We start from the raw sequence: 24,280 nt of genomic DNA on the forward strand, positions 1-24,280 counted from the left end.
AGGAGAAGATGGCCTCGGTGAAGCAGCCCTGCTCCGTCCTGTCCATCAGGTAGGAGAAGGAGGAGATGGCCTCGGTGAAGCAGCCATGCTCCGTCCTGTCCATCAGGTAGGAGAAGGAGGAGATGGCCTCGGTGAAGCAGCCCTGCTCCATCCTGTCCATCAGGTAGGAGAAGGAGGAGATGGCCTCGGTGAAGCAGCCCTGCTCCGTCCTGTCCATCAGGTAGGAGAAGGAGGAGATGGCCTCGGTGAAGCAGCCTTGCTCCGTCCTGTCCATCAGGTAGGAGAAGGAGGAGATGGCCTCGGTGAAGCAGCCCTGCTCCGTCCTGTCCATCAGGTTGGAGGAGATGGCTTCGGTGAAGCAGCCCTGCCTGTCCTGTCCATCAAGTAGGAGAAGGAGGAGATGGCCTCGGTGAAGCAGCCCTGCTCCGTCCTGTCCATCAGGTAGGAGAAGGAGGAGATGGCCTTGGTGAAGCAGCCCTGCTCCGTCCTGTCAATCAGGTAGGAGAAGGAGGAGATGGCCTCGGTGAAGCAGCCCTGCGCCGTCCCGTCCATCAGGTAGGAGAAGGAAGAGATGGCCTCGGTGAAGCAGCCTTGTTCCGTCCCGTCCATCAAGTAGTAGAAGGAGGAGATGGCCTCGGTGAAGCAGCCCTGCTCCATCCCGTCCATCAGGTAGGAGAAGGAGGAGATGGCCTCGGTGAAGCAGCCCTGCTCCATCCTGTCCATCAGGTAGGAGAAGGAGGAGATGGCCTCGGTGAAGCAGCCCTGCTCCATTCCGTCCATCAGGGAGAAGATGGCTTCGGTGAAGCAGCCCTTCTCCATCCCGTCCATCAGGGAGGAGATGGCCTTATTGAAGCTGCCCTGCTGCATCCCGTCCACAAGCAGGTAGTGATGCAAGTGAGCCTGCCAAAACAATACATTATGTCAGATAGGGAGGTACTCTACACTGATCACAGGGAAAATCCTGATGCCGACAGCCCTGCTTAGAGAACATGAACCACTTCTCCTTCTTTAGTAGAACTTTGCTATTGTCCTCTGTGAAATGGAAATGGTCTTGTTGCGGTCTTTACCTCTCAATCTTCTGGACCCTAAACACTTCTTTTGCAACAGAGTCTAAGGTTGTTGTGATTGAAGATTAGGTTAGGATGCACCTTCTTCCTGTAGAGCTTGGTGATGCGGTCTCGGAGCTCTATGAAGGTAGGCTTGACACAGGTGTTGTTGGCCAGGGCCAGTAAGGAGTGATCCACAGGGGGCATAGAACACAGCCCCGTCTTCCATCCCTCCTGGTTCCACGACACAAAGGGCAGTGTGGGCCTCAGTCTAAGATGAAGAAGAGAAGAAGAGAGAATAAATATGGGGCTGCCATTGGTCAACCTGCTTTTCTATGAAAACATATAGGGTAGGATTCTCATTCTCAAAGGAGAAGTTTAGGCTCCTGGAAACGAGTCCATAGGTTACCAGACACGGAAGCAGCCCACATTTCCAGGGTTTACTTTAAATCACATCTAGATGCACAGTCTAATTGAACAACCAAAGGGAATAATAACTGTCGCTATCCAAAGTCACCTAAATGTGCCACAAGGTGTCTGTGCTCCAGGAGATTTCTCCTCCAGGTTTACATGGTGGTCACGCACAGGTATGTGCTCTCATAAAAGCTCCTGTTTCTGTTGCTCTTGACAACATGCCACATGAAAATGATCTCTGCAGGGAGAGGTGAGGGGAGAAGGTGGGTGCTGAATTGGCCAGTCATGATTCAGAGGCACCTGTAGTGGAACACAAACACACAGGGGTGAATAGGAACACTATTTGAGAGTGAGCGGCTGGGATGGTAATCTCTGGGCCTTACGAGTATGTATGAGTCTGGGTGAACAGGCAGTTGCAGTACTTTTTATTAGAGATTGAAAACGGGAGGATAGCTGAAGTCAGACACCTGCATGTTGCCCCGGAACCTTAGGGCACAGGCCAGGCAGTGGTCTTTACTGGAGGCATCAGTGAACATCTGGTCCAGCCTGAGGTAGGATAGACACAGACAGAGACAGTATTGAGTGCATACATTTTTGTAATTTTTTCATACTGGTCCCTCTCGGAAATCGAATCCACAACTCTGGCGTTGCAAGCCCCATGCTCTACCAACAGCGCCACACAAGACTGCAATGTACCGTAACTAAACGCATTCAACTAACAAAGATAATATGCTATTGTATAGTGCTTTCACATTACACTATACACGCCAGGACACACCATTGGCATAATGGGCTATTCATAGGTCTCTCTAGTATTCCTAGTTCACTGTACGATTCCACTTTGAGACACCAGAATTTATAATGAGTGCTTGATATCATGCTATCACTATCACTCACTGTTTTTGTTATAAAGCAATAAATGATGCTGGCTCATCTAACCAATAGGCGGCACTATCACCGGTCCTAGGTTGGTAGGTTCTGTGAGCAATAGAGAGAGTTAGTTGAGTATTGGTCTCCATGATAGATAGTGGTGTAAATCAGTTTCTAATAAATGACAAGTAAAGATTACATCCAGTGTTCTCCAATTATATGTTTGTCTATTCAAGATACTACAGTTTTATATAGCATAGACCAGAGTAGACAGCATCGGTGAGACGGAGCTTTGCTTTTCACTGACTGTCAACAATGGGCACTTGTACAGAGGGCGGTGGGCAATGTAATATCCTGATTTCCAGAGAAGTCTATGGGTAAAAATAGCTGTTGGGACAGGAGAGCAGATCTCCTAGAGGGGATGTTAAAATCAGCCAGGGTGTAGAGAGGGGTAACACTGGGCGCCAGGTAGTGCAGTCGAGGGAAGGGAACTAGGTTCATGGCTATCTCATTCAGGTCCATGTTGAGCGATCCTTCAAAACGAGCCGAACTACAGCAGCAGAGAAACATAAACAGTGAATTGGTAGCACATCAGACATGTAAGAACCAAGCAGACAGATGCTAATACCTCAGACAAACAAGCATTCTTTATTGACACAAATAAACCCCCTTTAACATTGAAATGACTGCACTGTGCAATTATGTTGTAGGTGGTGGGGTGGGTTTTCTAATTCTATTATAGCACTTTTATAACTCAGAATTTCCTCTACATTTTCTTAAAACTTGCTTTTTTATCCAAAAACAGATGTTGGTGTTTACAATGGCAGTAAAATGCACTGGAGGAGACCAAACTGCAAACACCTGGGAGGCTCAATGAAGAGGCCTAGTGCCACATACAGCAGTCTGTCTTTCTCCAGTAGTCTACCTGCTGACATTGAGCAGCAGGTTGGCTACGATATTGTTCATGGCATCAAAGGCTTCTCCGCTCCACTGACCCCTCCCTGGCCTGAGATGATGGCAGTGTCCTTCTTGATCACAGAACCTACCATTCCACTGTGGGACATGTGCTTTATCTTGTTCACTATGTCTACCAATGACTGGAAGAAGAATAACAAAAATGGACAAAGTAAGTAAATCACTGTGGTTTAACTTTAACTGTCAGAAACAGAATGGAGGACATGCATAATGAGGAAAGACCTGAGCATTGAATCAAAGACTAAGATTACACTTTAACCCTGACACACAGGCAGTAACACACACACAGACAGACACACACCTGATTCTCCACAAGGAGAACACAAGTCGGCATGCCCGGTGAGCTACTGCATGGCCAAGACACTGTTGTAGGAGGTGATGATGTCAAGTTTTAACACACGAGTACCCAGTCCCTGGCCATCACAGCATAAGACACAACACATTATGGTCATCCAAAACTTTACACTGGAAAAATGTTTAAGGCACCAATGCCGTTCATGCCGTTATAATGTGTTTATTAATGTGGTTCAGTAGTTATGAGACTATGAATGCATTTGTACACTCCGAATCCTCACCGCCAACCATTGAGCGAATGAGAAAGCATTGCAGCCAGTCACAATGCTCTGCTGCCCTCTTCAACTGGTCCACAATCTGTTCCCTGTAGGCTGAGCCAAACGTCCAGTGGCCCACTGCCCTGGAGATAAATTAATGAGGTTGCACACTTGCTGTACAGAAGAAGTTTGGCATTGTTTGACCACAGAATTACCTCGATAATTAGAAGTTTATTGACTAGTCCTAATGTTCAGATTTTAGCCAGAAACCTATCGTCAGTGTCAGTGGCGCGTGACAATTAGTGCTGAGCGATTAACCAAAGTCGGTTTTCAAACTACTAATTGACCGATGTCGGCTTAAATATTTGAATGCCATTTAGTTTTTTTTCTTTCTGTGAGCTAGATGTGCAGTTTCTGTAGAGATAAATTAGATAAAGTCTGAACCGTGCGATGTAGTAGGGAGTTGTAGTTTCCAACAGGACAATATTCTACATAGTTTAGCGCAGAAAACATTGTAATTAACTACAATGACCATAATCCATTGCGAGTCGGTTTAAACTTGTCCGGTCTGTGCGGAACACATGATCAAGAGGGATAGAAAGCAGGTGCTTTGTGAGCCGAAAAATACAGGATCTATGTGATTGATAGTTGGTATTCAGCAGTCATAAAAGTATGCCTTATTTACTTTGAAGAACTACTAAATAGTGTTTTTTGTCAGACAGCATAGGCAGCAGCTCTATAGAGATGATGACTTGGAATTAAATAATATAGTCATCAACTAAAACAAATATTTTATTAAAGTAAAGTAATGTGAATAAATTATGGTTAATGAGTGATAAGCAATAATGGGCAGTGCCCACCATCAAGGGACTTTTGTGAATTGTTTTATTCTGTGTTGTTACAGCATTAAACCCACATAATGCATAGTGCATTTAATGTCTAAAAAATAAATAATCGTAACCGAAAACCATGATAATTATTTATAATCGAACCGAAACCGAACAGATAAAAAAACACAAATCACTACACACCAAACCACTGACAATGCTATCTCCACTGAATTAGACTATTTATGTGCCATATACTGAAGTGATTACCATGTAAAGCTCAGGGGTACTAAACTCTTTACCCCTACAAGGTAAGGAGCATGCTGTTTTTCTGTTATACCTGAGAATTAATTGCACCCACCTGGAGTCCTACTGTAGGTCTAAGTCAGTCCCTGATTAGATAAGAACAATGGAAAAGCACATTGAAACTAACATCGAGGTCTAGAGTTGAGTTTGAGGTACCTGGCCTATACAGAGGGCATTCTTCTTGTCAGAGGGTGTGTGAAGCTGACACACACACACACACACACACACACACACACACACACACACACACACACACACACACACACACACAATAAATAATCACTGGAATTTACCCTGGGATCGTATCCTCCCACCGATGATGTCACAAGCTCCCCCATCGCTTCTCCTGGAAATACATACATAGCAGGGAACAACAATGGTCATTTGAGAAGGTGAGTAAAGGTTGACTGACTGACTGAGCATGCACGTTTCACAGGCATGTAGTCGCTCGGGTTGAATGAGTCACAGCAAGAGATGGGCGGGATGGAATTACCTTGAGTCAACATTCTGGAAAAAGCTGCTCAGAGCCTCATTGTAGATTACTTTTTAAATGACAAAGAAAATAGGAAAGGAATGTTAGAGATACTGTTGCCCAGTCATGAGTATGTCAAATGAGAACATACCACTAGCCTAACTTCCTGTCCCATTTTACACAACAGGGGATAAAAACACAGGTGACTGGCATTCATCTAAAATACATTGTTAAATATGATGAAATATTTGCTTCACTACTGGTAGTCTTGACTTTTTCCCCATCATATCAAATAAATGTACCTTTTAATAACTACATTTATTTTTTAGGAAAATGTACTTACTTTGTTTTCATATAAATGCTCCCGCAAAGCAAGATCCCATAACCTGCAGCCCACCTCGTTACCACACTGTCCAACTGCAGAACACAGCTAACCCATGTTACATAAATATTAGCTAGCTGTTCCATTTTAAAGCAGTGATATACCTTACTCACCATCAGGCGTCAGCATGCCTGAGTGTACAAAACATTAGGAACACCTGCTCTTTCCATGACATAGACTGACCTGGTGAAAGCTATGATCCCCTATTGATGTCACCTGTTAAATCCACTTCAATCAGTGTAGATTAGGGTTGAATGGTGGGAACCGAGATTTACCGGGATTTACTGCCCAAAACCACTCCCTTTTCCCAGGATAAATAACTGCAAGAAACCAGTAAATTATAATAAATTATTTATATGAACAGCATAGCGTGAAATGGAAAATTAAATTATATGCAATGTCTGAATCTGTCTTCTCTACGGCCTCTGCATGATGAATCAACGCTCAGGGTGGGGACAGACAGCCCATCTCAGTATGGGAAGCAGTATACGGCCAATTATATTTAATAGTTCAAATCAAATTCGCTAGCCTATACTTGAAACTTTGTAGGATTCCAGTGCAGCATGTGCTGCACTAGAATCGCATGTTCTCTTCTGCTTTATCATGGTTTGAAAGATGTGCATAATTCCATATAATACAGTCCATATAATACACTATATTACAATACAGGACAGTAATACAGTTCACACTGAAAAAGATTAGGCTACTGGAGCTAGTTTCATTTATCTACCCAAGATAGAATATAGTTAGCTACATCTATGGGCTTTTATGTTTTTCTGTCATGTGTAATGTGCAGTAGCCTATATCATATATGAAATGGATAACAGCACAATCATTTGGGCTCATTAAATATCTTTAATGCAGGGCTCATAAAGTGTATTTAATATATGGCTCATCAGCAGGGTTGGGTAGGTTACTTTCTAAATGTAATCAGTTACAGTTACAAGTTACCTGTCCAAAATTGTAATCGGTAACGTAACTTTTGGATTACCCAAACTCAGTAACTTAATCTGATTACATTCAGTTACTTTTAGATGACATTTCTGATTACATTCCGTTACTTTTTAGATGAGGCATTAGAAGAAGACAATGTCATGGATCCCTCCGGAACTTTCTTTACGCACACCTGGCCCCTATTCCCAGTGATTAGCAATTGTATAAGTGTGTCCTTGGTTTACCAGTGTCCTGTTGATTATTTTACAATGTCCGTTGGTTCGTGTGAGTACGTGTGCTGTGTGTTTTGGCTTTCGTGCCATTGTGGATTGCGCAGATGATTACGGGTCTCGTGCCTTTACATGGCACGCTGTAATTTGGGTATAATAAAAACACCTATTACGCAGTCCTGCGTCTGTCTCTCAAATCATTCATACCAGCGTGATAGACAAAAATGTATGTTACCAATTGAAGGACATATATTGCAGGATAAATCAATATTAAAGTTTACATAGCTGGCCATTTATGGATGTTAAATTTTACTTTATGGCTTGGTTATGTAGGCTTCTATCCCATCACTTTCTACTACATATGTATAATAATATGATTAAATTATATCAGAATTCCAGGCATTCCAATAAATGTTGTACCCCTTGATCTTCAAGAATAGGACTTGGAAATATGGAAGTATAGATTAGCCAAATTGTTTTACCTGAGCACGACCCCAAAACTAAGGATTTATTAGCCACCTCTACTCTGTTGTTTATGATTTTGTTGTCATGGAGGACTGATTGGGCTCATTGATTCGAAAATAAAAATAAATTCTGCGCTCATGGAATGGCATGCTTTGCCAAGAGTGTGCAAAATGTATTAAACCCTAGCGTAGATGAAGAGGAGAGGTTAAATACGATTTTTTAAGCCTTCAGACACAGATTGTGTATGTGTGCCATTTGGAAGACAAAACATTTAAGTGCCTTTGAACAGGGTATGGTGGTAGGTGCCGTTTGAGTGTGTCAAGAACTGCAAAGCTGCTGGGTCAACATGGGCCAGCACCCCTGTGGAACACTTTCGACACCTCCTAGAGTCCATGCCCCGACGAATTGAGGCTGTTATGAGGGTACGGTGTTCCTAATGTTTTGTACACTCAGTGTATATAAACACTGGATTGTTGCTATGTATTGGCCATTGAGAGGCTTGGAAACTACCTTTTGGCCATATTGGTAATCCCCAGTAGGAGCAGTCCTCCATAGGAATGAATGGAATTGTACAGTACTTCAATTAAATGTTTGAAGGACAGAATGACCTGTATTTAAGTATTTTTGTTGTTGTAGTGAGAACAGTAACATTAGTAATCTCAAAAAATGATACCTTAAGGAATTCATTTTGTTTTTGTTTAGTGCACCTAATATAATTTACAAGTATGCAGTAAGGTGTTTGTAATAGAATAAACATGTCAAAAATGAACGGAGACATTAATAAATAACATTTCTATAGCTTCCAATATATTTTTTACACTGGTGGGGGAGTGCCAAGATGGAGGCACGATGGCTTCAACACAGCACCCCCTTTTCAAGGTGTTGTAGCCATAGACATTAAAACAGGTAGAGCAGGTAGAGCAAACAGAGATAAGAAAGTATCAAGCTCACATTGTACACCAACGGATTGTCATTGCTTCATAGAATATCAGACGGTAACTTCTTGGAACATTATAATTTACAGAGCTTCATATATCAAACTTTCAGACCAATATACAAGGCAGTTTGAGAATTTGAGCACAGAGTTTCTAAACCCAAAAGGCGCAACATTGTCTACTTGGTCATTGATGCAGACCAAGTAGACAGGGCCGTGGTCTGGGGTTTGAGAAATCAATAAGAGAAGTGAAAAATTCTTCTTCAGTTGTTCATTTTCTCAAAATCTAAAAGGCACAACCTATTCTGAACGAAAATATAAATGCAACATGTAAAGTCTTGAGTTAAAGCATTATACAGGACTTGACTTACTCCTAACCAATAGAACTATAAAAGCTTAGAAGATTTCCTGCACCCTGGTAATGCATTTTGAAATAAGCCCATACCCTGTTAAAAAGAACCAATGAATGTTGAACATGATTTCCTGTTAAAATTTCTTCAGGATCGGTGGGTCCCCCACCCCCACGGGACGGTTGAGCTAATGTAGGCTAATGCGATTAGCATGAGGTTGTAAGTAACAAGAACATTTCCCAGGACATAGACATATCTGATATTGGCAGAAAGCTTAAATTCTTGTTAATCTAACTGCACTGTTCAATTTACAGTAACTATTACAGTGAAAGAATACCATGCAATTGTTTGAGGAGAGTGCACAGTTATGAACTTGAAAAGTTATTAATAAACCAATTAGGCACATTTGGGCAGTCGTGATACAAAATTTTGAACAGAAATACAATGGTTCATTGGATCAGTCTAAAACTTTGCACTTACACTGCTGCAATTTAGTGGCCAAAATCTAAGTTGCGCCTGGGCTGGAATAGTACATTATGACCTTTCTCTTGCATTTCAAAGATGATGGCACAAAACAATACAAAAAAACAGTGTTTTTTTTCTTAATTTTTTCTTTTACCAGATCTAAAAAAAGGGGTGGATCCTTAATAGGTTTCAACTTAACTTAAAAGGCTACAATTTATTGTGCTCCCGATGGAGTTGTCGTTAATATCTCAAATGATGATGTTATAAACCAATTTGTAAGTAGGCAAAATGGAGTCTGCGTCTGTTTCCCTGTTGTCTCAGGTGCCAGACTTATTATGGACAGAGAGTGACATCTACTGGGCACTAAGACAGTGCAACCCAGTTAATACATATTGATCCCTCCAAAGCATTACATATGAATCTTAAAATAATATACATTTTATTAATATTGAAGCAGAAAGTGAATATCCAACAGAGATTGGTAATAAAAATATAGAGTCACTTTTTGAAGTGAAAACAATGCCTTCCAATATGGAGAAAGTGATCATGTGTCACACCCTGATCTGTTTCACCTGTCTTTGTGCTTGTCTCCACCCCCCACGAGGTGTCTCCCATCTCCCCTCATTATCCCTTGTGTATTTATACCTGCGTTCTCTGTTTGTCTGTTGCCAGTTCATTTTGTCCGTCAAGCCTACCAGTGGTTTTCCCCTGGCTCCTGTCTTTTTCTATAATTCCTGTTTTCTAGTTTTCCCGGTTTTGACCATTCTGCCTGCCCTGACCCTGAGCCAGCCTGCTGTTCTGTACCTTGTCACGCCGCCCTGGATTATTGACCTCTGCCTGCCCTGACCCTGAGACTGCCTGCTGTTCTGTACCTTTTGACTCCGATCTGGATTACTGACCTCTGTCTGCCATTGGCCTGTCGTTTTGCCTGCCCCTGTTCTAATAATAAACTTTTGTTACTTCGACACTGTCTGCATCTGGGTCTTCCCTAAAACGTGATACTACGAACTGGCCATGACCGACCCAGCAAACACAGACCAGCTCCACAATGCCATCTCCCTACAAGGAGCCACCATTGGATGACAGAAGGAGTTACTGCAATGTCTTATGGAGGGACCATACCCTGGCAGAATGCCATGAGCAGCTTCGAGAACATAGGAGGGAGAGGGAATCTGTGCCCAGTCGCCCTTGTTCGTCCTCGATTCCCACCTCGCCTCCGAAGAATCCCGTAGACCCCCAAAGTCTACATGTTCGAGTGAACCCAACGTCACCCAGGTTCTCTGAGGAATCACCGAGGGCCGTCGACTCGCCTCTTTCAGATTCCAGTCACCTGGGCAGGGCTAGATAGATGCCGGCTGAGCACTTACGCCGACTCCACACCCAGAGCTGTCTATATTGTGGAGCTACGGGACATTTCGTAGCTACCTGCCCATTAAAAAACAAGGCTCATCAAGAAGGGGCGAGTACTCTGGTGGGCATTATGGAGAACCTTTCCTCTCCCCTTACTCGCACCCCTTTCCATGCCATGCTGCTGTGGTGGAACCAGCCAAAATCTCTCAGGGGTACTCATCGACTCTGGGGTCAATGAGAGTTTTTGGACGCTACCACTAGGCCCCTCTCCCTTCCCATGGACATTAGAGAGCTGGATGGGCACTCTATAGGCCGGGTCACTCACAATACCACTCCCATCAACCTACGAGTGCAGGGAACCACAGAGAGGCAATCCAATTTATGCTGATTAAGTCTCCTCAGGTTCCCGTGGTATTGGGATTCTCTTGGCTCCAGCGACACAATCCCATCATAGACTGGACTGCTGGTGCCATTATGGGCTGGAGCCTGTTCTACCACGCTCATTGTCTGAAGTCAGCGCAGCCTGCCCCGGAACATCTTCCTGTGGGCTCAGAAGTTGCCCGGGCCGCTCCACTATTCACGCGGAGTACTAGGACATCTGGGAGATGTTCAGTAAGGCCCGGCCACTTTACTTCCGCAGCACCGACCCTATTGACTGCGGGAGTGACCTTCTCCCTAGCACCATTCCTCACCAGGGACGACTGTACTCTCTGTTGGGTCCGGAGACCAAGGCTACGGAGACCTACATTGAGGACTCCCTAGCTGCAGGGTTCATCTGTCCTTCTGCCTCCCCCGTTGGCGCAGGGTTTTTCTTTGTGGAGAAGAAAAAAACACTGCGTCCGTGCATCAACTACAGGGGTCTCAGTGACATCACGGTGAAGTACCTGCTACCACTCATCTCCTCGACCTTCGAGCCGCTCCAGGGGGCCACCGTGTTCTCCAAGCTGGACCTATGGCACGCCTACCACCTGGTGCGGATATGGCAAGGGGACGAGTGGAAGACTTCCTTCAAGAAGACTTCCTTCAAAGCGGTCATTACAAGTATCTGGTCATGCCACTAGGCCTTACCAACGCCCCAGCGGTGTTCCAGGCTCTGGTTAATGATGTTCTCTGCGAGATGTTGAACCGGTTCGTCTTCGTCTACCTTGACGACATCCTCGTCTTCTCCCGCTCCACCCAAGAACACGTGCTCCACGTCCGACAGGTTCTCCAACGCCTCCCGGAGAACCAGCTTTTTGTAAAAGCGGAGATGTGCAAATTCCAGTGCTCCACAATCCCCTTCCTGAGTTACATCATCGCTGCATGGAGTGTAAAGATGGATCCCGGGAAGGTGAGAGCAGTGGTGGATTGGCCCCAGCCTACGTCCAGGGTGGAGCTGGAATCCTGGGATTCCGCAACTTTTATCCCCGCAGCTCCCATCTTGGTTCATCCTGACACGTCCCGCCAGTTCGTGGTGGCGGCCGATGCTTCGGATGTCAGAGTGGGGGCTGTCCCGTGCCAGCATTCTGCCCTGGACCTCAAGTTACATCCCTGCGCCGCCTTCTCCCATCGCCTCAATGCCATGGAGAGGAACTACAATGTGGGGAATCGTGAGCTTCTCGCGGTGAAGATGGCGTTGGAGGAGTGGAGGCACTGGCTGGAGGGGGCGGAACATCCGTTCATTGTGTGGACTGACCACAAGAACGTGGAATATCTCGGCACCGGCAAGCGTCTCAACTCCAGGCAAGCTAGATGGGCTCTGCTCTTCACCCGGTTCAACTTCTCCCTCTCCTACCGAACAGGATCCAAGAACATCAAGCCGGATGTGCGGTCACGCCGCTATAGCCCCGTTTTGCCTGGCCCTGTTCTAGTAGTAAACTTTTGTTACTTTGACACTGTCTGCATCTGGGTGTGCAAAGTTGTCATCAAGGCAAAGGGTGGTTATTTGACGAATCTCAAATAAAAAACATATTTTGATTTGTTTAACACTTTTTTGGTTACTACAGGATTCCATATGTGTTATTTCATAGTTTCGATGTCTTCACTATTATTATACAATGTAGAAAATAGTAAAAACAAAGAAAAACCTTTGAATGAGTAGGTGCTCTAAAACTTTTGACCAGTAGTGTACTGGTAAGATGTTACCTCTCTCTCTCTTTCTCTCGCTGTGTCAGTTTATGGAAAATGTTGAATGAAAAAGCTATAATATTATTGTATTAGCTGCATGTATATTTTATGACCACATCTGTAAATCAGACCAGTGTCTTTCATGTGGGAGGGAAATGAAATAATAACAGCAAGGATTTTAGAAGATCCATTTTATTCAGCAGAACAAATGTAGAAAAACAACAAGGTGACAAAGCAATGAAGACTATTTTGTTACATGTGGATGTAGCCCCTTCTAGTGACTGCCATTTCCTTACCACCTATTTATTTATTTTTCTTCATTTTTAGTGTACTGTCTGTGTAGTATTATGTTATGTACTGTCTGCCTGTTTTGCTCTCCCAAATTTGAAAAATATATACACTACCGTTCAAAAGTTTTTGGTCACTTAGAAATGTCCTTGTTTTTGAAAGGAAAGCAAATTTTTGTCCATTAAAATAACATCAAATTGATCAGAAATATAGACATTGTTAATGTTGTAAATGACTATTGTAGCTGGAAACAGTTAAGAGCCTTAATTTCTCAGAACAAGAATAGGCTGACGAGTTTCAGAAGAAAGTTCTTTGTTTCTGGCCATTTTGAGCCTGTAATTGAACCCACAAATGCTGATGCTCCAGATACTCAACAAGTCTAAAGAAGGCCAGTTTTATCTTTAATCAGGCAACAGTTTTCAGCTGTGCTAACATAATTGCAAAAGGGTTTTCTAATGATCAATTAGCCTTTTAAAATGATAAACTTGGATTAGGTAACACAACGTGCCATTGGAACACAGGAGTGATGGTTACTGATCATGGGCCTCTGTATGCCTATGTAGATATTCCATAAAAAAATCTGCCGTTTCCAGCTTCTGATCAATTTTATGTTATTTTAATGGACAAACAATGTGTTTTTCTTTCAAAAATCCTAGAACATTTCTAAGTGACCCCAACCTTTTGAATGGTAGTGTATATATATTATTTGAAATTAACTTATAAATTAAATGAATAAAAACATAGAAAAGACAAAGATGTGGCTACATTGAGATTACAAAATAGGGTAGTGGAAGCATTGTCTGGAACTGGAGTTGATTGCACTTCTACAGTACATCACAGCTGTCGTAGACTAAACAAACCCGTCCTTTTGGAGTGTGAGTATGATTTATGAGTACTGTCAATGTAGATTAAGAGAATGAAGATACATTTACAAGCCTTTTTCAGTTGGCTATAATATGAGCACTGGAAATGCAGTGGTCCTTAATCACAACATGTTGCAGTCCTTCAAAGAAACAAAAACACTGAGACTCTTTGAAAAACAGTTTTTTTCTCTTGTGAAACTAGACTAATTCATAGGGAGGGTGGTTTACATTTCTGGGTCATTCTCTTTACCGACGAACAATACATTTTGCGTTGGTGAACAAGGATAGATAGTTATGAAGCAGAATTTGGTCAGTCTTGTTGCTGGAGAGCTGGCCTGTATTGGTTATGACAGCCCTTTAGGCAGCTGGACAGGAGCCCACACTGACGGCCCCGCTGACCAGGGCAGCTTTACTGAAGCTCACTTGGCTCTCATTCACAGTCAGCTTCCTCATACAACCTGTGTAGGCCCTCCTAGTCGTAATGCCCTCTGGAAGAAGAGATTCTAGGACGATAATAAATAACATTTAAACACATTCATTACTACTTACAGTCTCTGTATATGTTCAAAGACACGGCATAAAAAGTAATTGGATGAAACTACTATAGCTGTAAATAGTTCATATGATTTTTTTGTATATATTTTCTTAATTTCACCCCCCAGCAACCTATACAAAGTTGTTACAGTTGGGATGGGATTTGTGGATGGGATCTCAGGAATTAGGTGTTATAAGTAGTGTTTACAACTAGTATGAGAGTTGAGTAGTCTAGAGATGCATGGCCTTGCTACTGACCTGGAGCTCCACCAATGAACACAGGGGTCCTGGCACTCTGGGTGCTGGGGTTGAGTGGTCCCACCACGTGATTGACCTCTGAGTCGACATCCAGCTGGACAACATTGGCATCTCGAATCACTGTGAACCAGAGGAGGAAGGAAGGAACACATTGTTATCAGTCACTGCACATAACATTAGGGCCGGATGATACCAGTATCGCGATACTCGTTAGTATTATGGCAAGAAAACAAAACGCAAAGCGGATTTCACTTCTTTAGGAAAACAGCCCTAATGTTGGAAACAAACATCATTATGTTGTCATCAGTCACATTCATTTATTTTCCAAGCTATATCACACAATATTTTATTTACAGCAGATTTTTTTAAGGAACCAAATAGTAAAGTCTGCGTCATCTTTTCTTTTTTGACATGGAAAAAACATTGCAATACTGGTATTGTCACGGACCTACATAACATGGGCCAATCAGTGTAAATAAATCATGGTGCCATCCTGTTTAAATCAGGGCAGTCAGTGAAGGGAAGCCTCTTACCTGTGATCCTGTGCCAGCTCCCATCACACAGCCCTAGTCTAGGAGTGACCTGAGTGAAGAACTCACGAACTCCGTTGTTCACCAGCACCACCACCTGTGAGCATAGAACAACACTTGCATTGATGACAAGTCCAAGATCTACAAATAGAAAATCAGCAAATGAATACAGATCACTTTGTATTAGTGGCTTACTGCTCCTTGACGGATATATATGGTGAGGTACTCCTCGGCTGCTGTGTACACATGCAGTAGCACCCCTGATGCCACACGAGGGCGCACCTCTACCACCAGCTCAAACTTCAGCCCCAGGTTGAACGTGTCATCTGAGAGACGGACAGATTGAGAAGTTCAAACAAAGTCTGCTTTACAACCCCCTCCTATTCTGAACCTCCCCTTTAACGTCTGTAACCTGGAATATTTCACTGCCCTTCAGCCCAATGAGGTATGTCCACGTGTGAAACTTAGCCGGCCACAGTAGGGTGTGAAATTGCTCTGCCCTCACTCAAACAGCTGCAGCTCGGCTCCCAAGAGTTTTGGGTCTTCAACTCTCCTCCGTGCCCTCGACTTTTCCACCAGGCGAAATTTTCACCACAGCTGCACTGAGGATATTGTATTCCCCTATTCTGACTACAGTTTCTCTGCATCACTGTCTGTGTGGGGATTGGTGAGCGGCCCAAGGGTTTTGTCTGCTTTCCAGAGGAAACATAAAATGGCGTGTGATATAGTTGACTCATTGTTTCCAAACAGTTCCAGACCCTGCCAAAACTATTAGTGTACAACGATACGATGTCCTGAAGATTGCAGCAAATCAATGTTTCACAAGCTTTTCCTTTGGTATCCTACTTCAAATTAATCTGGAATGATTCAACCACAGTATGAAGCCAGAAGGGCTTTGAGGAGAATAATATGTGTTTGTGTATTACCCAAGACAACATATCCACCCTCTTCAGAGAAGTATGTCCCCGGCTCGGAGAGTCCCTCGAAACATGGCGTCACCCCGAAGGTCTGGGACACGGAGGACAGCCATTGGCCGTTCAGCTGAAGGTTTTTCACACAGCCAGTGAAGCTGTATGCAGAGTTTCTCTACAGGAGACAAATACAGCACAAGGAAGCGTAAATGAGTAGGACTAGACTGGTCCTATCATTGTAGTAGAGTAGAGTGGTAAATGTCTGGAAAATATGTTCCACTAACAAATACGGTCTTGCAGAGAGGGGTCACGTTGGTGCTTTCCTGGTCTCTGTGGGAACCGTATCATCTGAAGACAGCAGTCTGAAGTGAAAATACTTGGATGGCTCCCAGTGTGAACATATAATGCCATAAAAGACTAGAGGACCATAAATTACCCAAACATCTCTTGCAATGCTCTGTTTGGAGAGGTCAGGATCTTAACTATTGTATCCTACTTCAACATTCTTGGCCAGGCTTTGTGTTTCCAGGATTCCACTGTAAAAACTTTGTCACATTCTGCTCCATTTGCCTGCAGTAGGCTACTGGGCTACAAATGGCACCCTATTCCCTATATAGTAAGTGCACTACTTTTGAATGGTACTACCCCTGGGTGCTAAGAGGTGTATCTTACCTGTATGTTTTTCTGGGCCCTCCCTGGGGGCACCCCTCCCAAGTAGAGGTGGCTGCTGACGTGCCAGGAAACGTTGGAGCCCTGAGCTCTGTCCTCCAGCACTGTCAGTCCATCAATGACTAATCGGCCTAGATTCCCATCACGGATAAAAATAACCTGCAGGAGAGACAGGACAGAGCTGTCACACTGAAGTGTTGGAGTATTTCACTGCTAAAAACTAGTGGTTTATCTTAATATAGAATTATATATTTCTGTAGGGAAGTTGAGCCAAAGGGGTAAATTGTTTCTAGGAAAGCATACACAAAATGTATAATTTGACAAAATATTTTGGAAGTCATTATTTTAGGGAGTATATTTAGAAAGATACCACAAGGAAAAAGTGGTTAGGTCCAAAAAACGGATTTTTCACCAAGTCAAATACATGTAGATTAGCCAGCTGGCTCTGTGGCTTGTTCTCGCACTGGATTTGTCATAGCATTGATTTAGGCAAAACTTTGCCACAGAGGGAAACCACTGGCCTATCTTTGGCTTTGTCATCTATTGTTATCTTCAACGTTTTGGCATCTTCCATAAATTGTGTCTGCAAATCCGCCATAGAAATAGATAGAAAGAATAAGATGAAGCTCCGGTAATATGGATAAGTATTGAAAGATAGCTGATATGCGTTTTTCTACATTGTAATGGACATGGTGCAACCTTTGGTAGGCTCTTGGCAGGCTTCGGCTGGGGTACAGCAAAGCCAAGTCAGCCTGAGCTCATGGTTCTCACAAGGGAAGTGAAATGATCGGCTACAATGATTTTGCTCATGATCATGCACAACGTGCCTTTTCATTATCTGGATAGACACTCGTGGTTTTTAACTAATGTTACACCAATCAAAGTAGTGGGCCGATGGGGGGAGTGGGTATGCAAAATATCACGCAATTATACCATTTATGAAATGGTCATATACAGTATATATATATATTTTTTTTTTTATAAAGACTAGCTAAAAAAAATAAGTGAAAATTGACAAATTATCCAATGGATTATGATAATTTTCTGTTAAAAAAAGTACAGGAGCCCAGATCTGTATTTAATAGTTTACAAAAGTAGTTATCTTCTGAGATCTGTATTCAATTAGTTTAAAAAGTAGTCCGTTTTTGGGATCTGTATGCAAGTAGTTGTAGTCAACTTTTTGTTCCCCCGTTTTTCAATTTCTTATAAAGCATAGTTAAAACTATAGTTATCCCAGGTCTGGTATACTGTATGTGTGACTGTCAGAGGTCAACGTGATGTATTTTTGTATGGATAGTGGGGAATAAGTACATTCACTTACATTGTGCCATGCTCCATCATTGTACTTTTCCAGGCTCTTGATCTTGACCCTCTGCTGACCCAGGTTGAATGTGTACACCAGCTTGCCATGGGCCAGGAAGAGAGCCATGAAGTTGTCCTCCGCCTCATCTGATGCATAAAAGATTAGGCCAAAGGAGGACTGGGTCTTCAGGGACAGGGAGAGGTGAGACCTGGGGGAGGAAGGTGCATAAGAACTAGTACTTAGACCAGAGAGCATGTGACTAGTACTTAGACCAAGAAACCAAAGTGGAGTTCATGTGTAGAGTGGGTTCAGGATGGACCTCTGGTTGACTTCTGGTCAACCTATGTACCCACAATGTTTTCCTAGCCCCGGCCTTACCTCTCAGAGAGGGACCCTGGGATGTCTGTGAACTCCTGCCTGCTGTTGGCAGTGCCCCCATAGTGATGGGCATGGCGGGTGGCACGGGGCCTGGGGGACAGGTAGCAGGGCGTCTCCTCTGTCTCTCCTGGCTCCTGGTCATCACTATTCAGTCCCAACAGGCCTTTTGGGAGGTTGGACTTATCTCTGCCCACCTTTGAGAGACAGGAAGTCACTTGACTGTTAGTAGTGGGTCAATGCATGCATGCCTCTAGTTCAATATTCACTGATTAATTCTGTACTCCTTCCGCATTGATTATACCAAGATGGGCATGAATAAAAATGAAAATTGACATTTCGTAGCAAACTGTTTACTGACATGTATGGAAATTAATGTATGTCTTTATACCTTCCTTGTATGGCCTTTCTTGGGTTTGGCAGAGTTTTTACTTTGCTTTGAGAACAGGGCAGCGGACGGTCGCTTCACAGGGCAGTCCTGCAGAGAGGTCTGGACATTCTCAGTGTACTTCTGAAAGTCCTCTGGCTCAATGTCTCTGTCTTGTCTGAAGAGAGAGAGCGAGAGGGAATAGCATCTAAGTGCCAAAGACATAAGAGCCATAGATATACTCACACACACAACTCTGTCTCCATGGAAACACACTCCTTGTCCTCCCACTCGGCTCTCAACAGCAGCTCTATTTGTGAGCCTGGCTTTCCTCCTCTCATAGATAAAGCTAGGCAGCTAGGTTTTCACCAACCAACCTAAGCCAAATGATCAATTAGCATGCTCTCATAACAGCAGTCCCTGGAGAAAGGAAACAGGCTCACTAACAGTGTGCAAACTTGGACTTGTTCACTCGCTAATAAAATGCTCTTTACAGAAACACATTCAGCATTGACTGGCGGTGGATGAGGTCAGCTCACCCATAAAATTGCTTTATTTTAAATTGTTTAAATGTAACCTTTATTTAACTCGGCAAGTCAGTTAAGAACAAATTCTTATTTACAATGGCGGTCTACACCGACCAAACCCGGACAACGGTGGGCCAATTGTGCGCCGCTCTATGGGACTCGCAATCACTTAAGTGACTTCTCTATATAGGTTCCATGACAATCCATTTCATCAAATGCATTAGGCTACGAGGCCACTTGAGTTGCAATCCTGTCTATGTATTTCTAATGTGGTCTGAGTGCTGTGGCAGTGAGAGAGTGTGACCTGCTGATGTAGGCATAGCTGATGCAGCCAGTGAAGTTCTTGATGCTGCTGCTGCTGGGAGAGCCTCCGAAGTAGAAGTTCCTCACTGTGGATGCTGACGGGGCAGTAGTCGGACGTTTCTTCTCATGCTTGTCTTTGTCATCCACCACCAACTCATACCTAGGATAGAATTATATGGTTCATAAGCCAATTAGTGCAATGAATAATGATAGCCTATTCTATATTCAAAGAAACCTTTCAAATATGAAGTAATCTCAAAGTGCCTTAACAGCAGGGCAATCCGTAAAAGCACATTGTACATGGGAGCCATACATTGGATTCTTACTTGTCATTATTCACTGAAGCTACCAGGAAATGGGTAATTCCATCATTGTACTGCTTCTTCTGTGATTTGACTCTGGTGCCTCTGGAGTTCAATACCACTGCTCCATTCTCAAGGGTAATGGTAAACTCATCAGACTGGAGGAGAAAGACAGAGGAGAGTTTATAACAGTTGTATTTCCTTTGTAGTTCCTTTTGGATCTCATATTAAAAAGAGAGCATTCTTGATTTAAGAATAAATCCGTATACCCCTTCTCTGTGGTAGAACAGGAGACCAGTAGGCTGCAGTGTCCTGAAGTTAAGGCCTCCCTCGAAGGTGTCGAAAGGAGATATCTTTGCCGCAGACCCTAGGTAGCTCTCTCCAGTGAAATAGGCTTTACGAGACATCTGTGACAATCCAAGACACAACGGGGACATTGTCAACTATTGTAGTTCAGTTGATTCTGTATACACCACCAATGCTTTGTCTAGTAGAGTTTAATGTGGACTACAGTACATACAAAGTACTCCTCAGGACAACCGCTGCTGATGCCAATAGTGCCAGGTTCTTCCAGGAGGTTGAAGTCTTTCTTCTGGAACTGGAAGCCCTTCACACAGCCCTTCAGCCCAGCCAGGGAGGACAGATCAGGCCTGGGTGAGAGGGAACGGGCTCATAGTTTCATAGGGCATAGCTGTATTCAGTCTAATGCCAATGTTATAAGCTGTTGATATTGTGTTACAATTGTCAATTATGCTTTTAAGGTTATACCTCTGTCCAGGTCCTTGGATTGGTGTGAGGAAGTGCATGATTGTGGTGTTGGTTGGACAACTCACCTGGAGAGAAGAATGTGCGACGGGGCTCCTCCTATGTAGATATCAGAGAAGGGCAGAGTTTTTTTCTCGTTCTCCATGGACTTCACGTGACTCTTGTCCACCAATAGAATGAACTTCTTGGAGTAATGATAGATCACTGACACCTATAAAAAACAGCGTAGATTAGATTACCGTTGAGGACATTTATTTTATTCACATCTCACAGTTGTAGAATGCACACCCCTGCAGACACAAAGAGAATGGGCTGATTTAGATTTACCTCATGGTATCTTGCGTCGTTGATTTGTAGTTTGGGTGAGTTACTCTCCATGACGATCGGGCCTCCACTGAAGCCAAAGTCATACATGAGACGTAGGAAGCCATTCTTCAACTCCAACAGGAAGAAGTTGTCCTGGAAAGAAGATGGAAGAATTACAAAAGAAATTGTTCACAGTTACATGATGAAGAAAAATGATTGGTAAATCTTTATGCTCTCTGAAGCATTGCAAGGCATAGCATTGCATCAGTGACTGACTGTGTTGCTTGTTCAAATAGAAAGGTGACATTTTTGTTTCTATATTTACCCCATTGACCATGAGTAACAGGATGCCGTTGTTTGCTACTGTCCGAACAGCAATGTCAAACCGGGTGACGATGCCAAATTTACCCCTCCTCTCCATGTTGTTGATGAGGGCATATCCAGTTCCGTCAAACAGGTAGCTGGCGATGCGACTTTGTGAGAATGCCAGCTTATACCTGATAGGGCAAAGAAAACAATGTTAGATTTAAGTCAACATTAAGTGACTTGTCTGAACAAACCTCAGATGTAGACGTGGATTCTTTAAAGGCAGAGGTAATATCTAAAGTTCCCAACAAAAATGTTTGGACAAGATGCAGTATATCATACCTGGGACAAGGTGTTGAAGCAACTACATCCATCTTGTGGGTCTGTTTGAAATTGTACATACTGATGACATCGTTATTCAAAGAGGCCAACTCGATGCAGCCCACAAAAGGAGCTAGGCTGAGTGCAGGTGGAAGCTACAAGAAAAACAAATGAACAACATTCAGAATCTTATCTTAGAAGGGAAGAGTAAATACAGAATCATTGCAATACTGATTCAATCCTGCTGTGTCAATGGGTCTTGTGTGAAGTACAGGTTACATCAACACTGTGTGATGAAAACTGTCTGCTATGCATTAGCCAATGCCACAGAACTCTGATCAGAGGCTGGTGTCATATCCTGTTAGAAAGTAATACTGTACCCTGACATCAGCGGGGACGCCACCCACAAAGAAGACAGTGTCTTCAGGATCCAGGTCGAACAGGGAGTCGGTGCCAAAGGCCTCTCCCTTCTGGATGAATTTCTGCTCGTCAGTGGATGCCTGACTGGGTACAGTCAGGAACACTTTGCCATGTCTGCCCAACCTGTCAAAACAGAGACACAAAGTAGCGTGAATAATCAGTCACATCAACACTATTACCTCCTGCATGGGCAGATCAGCCTCCTAGCTCCCTGTGAGTGGTTAGACTAGGCAGATGTACTGACTGTGTGAATGGATGGACGACCTTTAGCCTGGTCGCAGATCTGTACTCAGTGGTGTAAAGTACTTAAGTAAAAATACTTTAGAATACTACTTAAGTAGTTTTGGGGGTATCTGTACTTTACTGTTTATCATTTTTGACAACTTTTACTTCACTACATTCCTAAAGAAATAATGTACTTTTTACTCCATACATACACCCAAAAATACTCGTTACAATTTTAATGCTTAGCAGTACAGGAAAATGGTCAAATTCACAGACTTATCAAGAGAACATCCCTGGTCATCCCTACTGCCTCTGATCTGGCAGACTCACTTAATTTACAAACTAAGAATGTGTGTTATGTCTGAGTGGTGGAGTGTGCCCCTGGCTGTCAAAAAATTATAATAATAAGGAAATAATGTCGTTTGGTTTGCTTAATATAAGGAATTTGAGGTATAGCATTTAATTGTACTTTTACTCAAGTATGACAGTTGAGTTATTTTTCCACCACTGTACTTAAGTACATTTAATACCAGATACTTTTAGACTTTTACTCAAGTAGTATTTTACTGAGTGACTTTCACTTTTACTAGAGTCATTTTAATATTAAGGTATCTTTACTTTTACTCAAGTATGACAATTCAGTACTTTTTCCACCTCTGTCTGTACTGTATGTGCTTTAGCCAAGTCCTTTGTCATTGGTTGTCAGTTATGATGCCAAACATGTATGGCATGACAGCAGACACGACAGAAGTCTTCTCTAACAAATATTAACTGATCTGCTACCAGAATATGATAGTCAATCTGTGTGGATCTGTTTCTTTGGAAATACTCTACTGTACCTCTCCACTTTGATGAGGTTGAAGACTGGAGGCCATTGGCTGACAGGCTTTGAACCAAGTGGGATCTCGACATCTTCCTCTCCCAGGTTGTAGATGTACACCAGGTTGTCATTCTTGATTGCCAGACCCATGTAGTCCTTCCTACCCTATATGATATATAGGACAAAAACCAAGGATACAGGTTTTATACAACATATAATACATGTACTGTAATATGGAATCCCTGCCTGTGCTCTTTTTCAAGGAAAGCAAAACAACCAAATCTTTGGGTTCATAAAACCAACGAATGGTCACTGAGAGTGGCATTTCTAAGCAACACCACTGCATAATTTACAGCAGTGGCAGAATCACCAGTGTAAGCAGCATCGTTAATGAGAACAGAGAGGCCCAGAGAGGCCCAGAGAGGAGAGATCTGCCCTGCTGTCAATAAGCCCCTATGGGTGGGGGATAACGCCATTTATGTAAAGGATCCCCGACTTTGAAGGCACACACTATTGTTAACAGGGGTTTCCTGGAAACCTTTCAAAAACGGCAACCGTCTGCTTTCAAAGGCCTCTCCTGCTCACATAATGACAACAAACCATTAATCTGCACACAAGCTGCTCTCCCTTTCATCTCAGGCCGTCCTCAGGGTCCAAGTCTGGGAAGTTTCAATAGCAGACCTGGGCCATTCTGCACCCCTCTCCTCCCACCCACCCACTTCTTGCACACAACAGAACAATGCCTCAGTCAGATCACAGGGGCTATTGTGGTCTATGCTGCTATCCTGATCCCAGATGTGTTTATGCTGTATGGCAAACTCCAATGGTAGTGACATCACAACAGCACGAGTTGGCTATACAGGACAAACATATCTTCTTTAGAGAAGAGCCAAGCTGCTGAACCCAGCACCAGCCCGGCTCCCTATTCCCTGTCCCTCCTCTCCCCTGAGCCTCCTCACGTTTCTGTCTCCCAGATAGAAGATGAAGCGGTCCTCGATAGGGTCCTTATCTGGGTCCACCCTGATCAACAGGCTGATGGTGGTCACTGTCTTCAGGTCCTCCAGGTTGGTGTGGGGATGCACCTGAACCGATGACTGACCGTTGAACTTCATGGACACTTGGACCTATGGTGTAACAAAACATGATATATCCGTGTCATACAATCTTGATTACGAACAAGACTTGGGATTATAGTAACGTGAGACTATATA

At 43.4% G+C, this 24,280-nt stretch overlaps 2 protein-coding genes across 2 annotated transcripts in view; both read right to left on the reverse strand.

The window, feature by feature from the left end:
- Positions 1-390: 390 nt before the first annotated feature.
- Positions 391-3,296, reverse strand: LOC115174410 (uncharacterized; the record flags this gene model as incomplete). Its single annotated transcript, XM_029732919.1, has 5 exons — positions 3,256-3,296; positions 1,928-2,006; positions 1,564-1,640; positions 1,149-1,317; positions 391-900 (listed from the first exon to the last, which is right to left on the reverse strand). Coding segments are annotated over exons 1-5 (876 nt in total), but the record flags the coding sequence as incomplete, so codon positions are not given.
- A 10,534-nt stretch (positions 3,297-13,830) lies between these two features.
- Positions 13,831-24,280, reverse strand: part of LOC115174901 (laminin subunit alpha-4) — a 34,864-nt gene continuing 24,414 nt past the window's right edge. Inside the window, exons 21-40 of the mRNA XM_029733910.1 lie at positions 24,029-24,193; positions 23,089-23,234; positions 21,985-22,147; positions 21,626-21,759; positions 21,303-21,474; positions 20,999-21,130; positions 20,740-20,882; positions 20,427-20,556; positions 20,176-20,313; positions 19,931-20,064; positions 19,606-19,764; positions 18,799-18,952; positions 18,411-18,604; positions 18,051-18,240; positions 16,733-16,888; positions 16,076-16,235; positions 15,345-15,475; positions 15,153-15,246; positions 14,620-14,739; positions 13,831-14,330 (exon numbers count right to left, since the gene is read on the reverse strand). Coding sequence (XP_029589770.1) covers positions 14,185-14,330; positions 14,620-14,739; positions 15,153-15,246; positions 15,345-15,475; positions 16,076-16,235; positions 16,733-16,888; positions 18,051-18,240; positions 18,411-18,604; positions 18,799-18,952; positions 19,606-19,764; positions 19,931-20,064; positions 20,176-20,313; positions 20,427-20,556; positions 20,740-20,882; positions 20,999-21,130; positions 21,303-21,474; positions 21,626-21,759; positions 21,985-22,147; positions 23,089-23,234; positions 24,029-24,193 — 2,961 coding nt within the window. The 3' untranslated portion in view covers positions 13,831-14,184. The remainder of the gene's footprint in view (positions 14,331-14,619; positions 14,740-15,152; positions 15,247-15,344; positions 15,476-16,075; positions 16,236-16,732; positions 16,889-18,050; positions 18,241-18,410; positions 18,605-18,798; positions 18,953-19,605; positions 19,765-19,930; positions 20,065-20,175; positions 20,314-20,426; positions 20,557-20,739; positions 20,883-20,998; positions 21,131-21,302; positions 21,475-21,625; positions 21,760-21,984; positions 22,148-23,088; positions 23,235-24,028; positions 24,194-24,280) is intronic.

The sequence above is a fragment of the Salmo trutta genome, chromosome 35 (assembly GCF_901001165.1).
Source record: "Salmo trutta chromosome 35, fSalTru1.1, whole genome shotgun sequence".
Classification (NCBI taxonomy): domain Eukaryota; kingdom Metazoa; phylum Chordata; class Actinopteri; order Salmoniformes; family Salmonidae; genus Salmo; species Salmo trutta.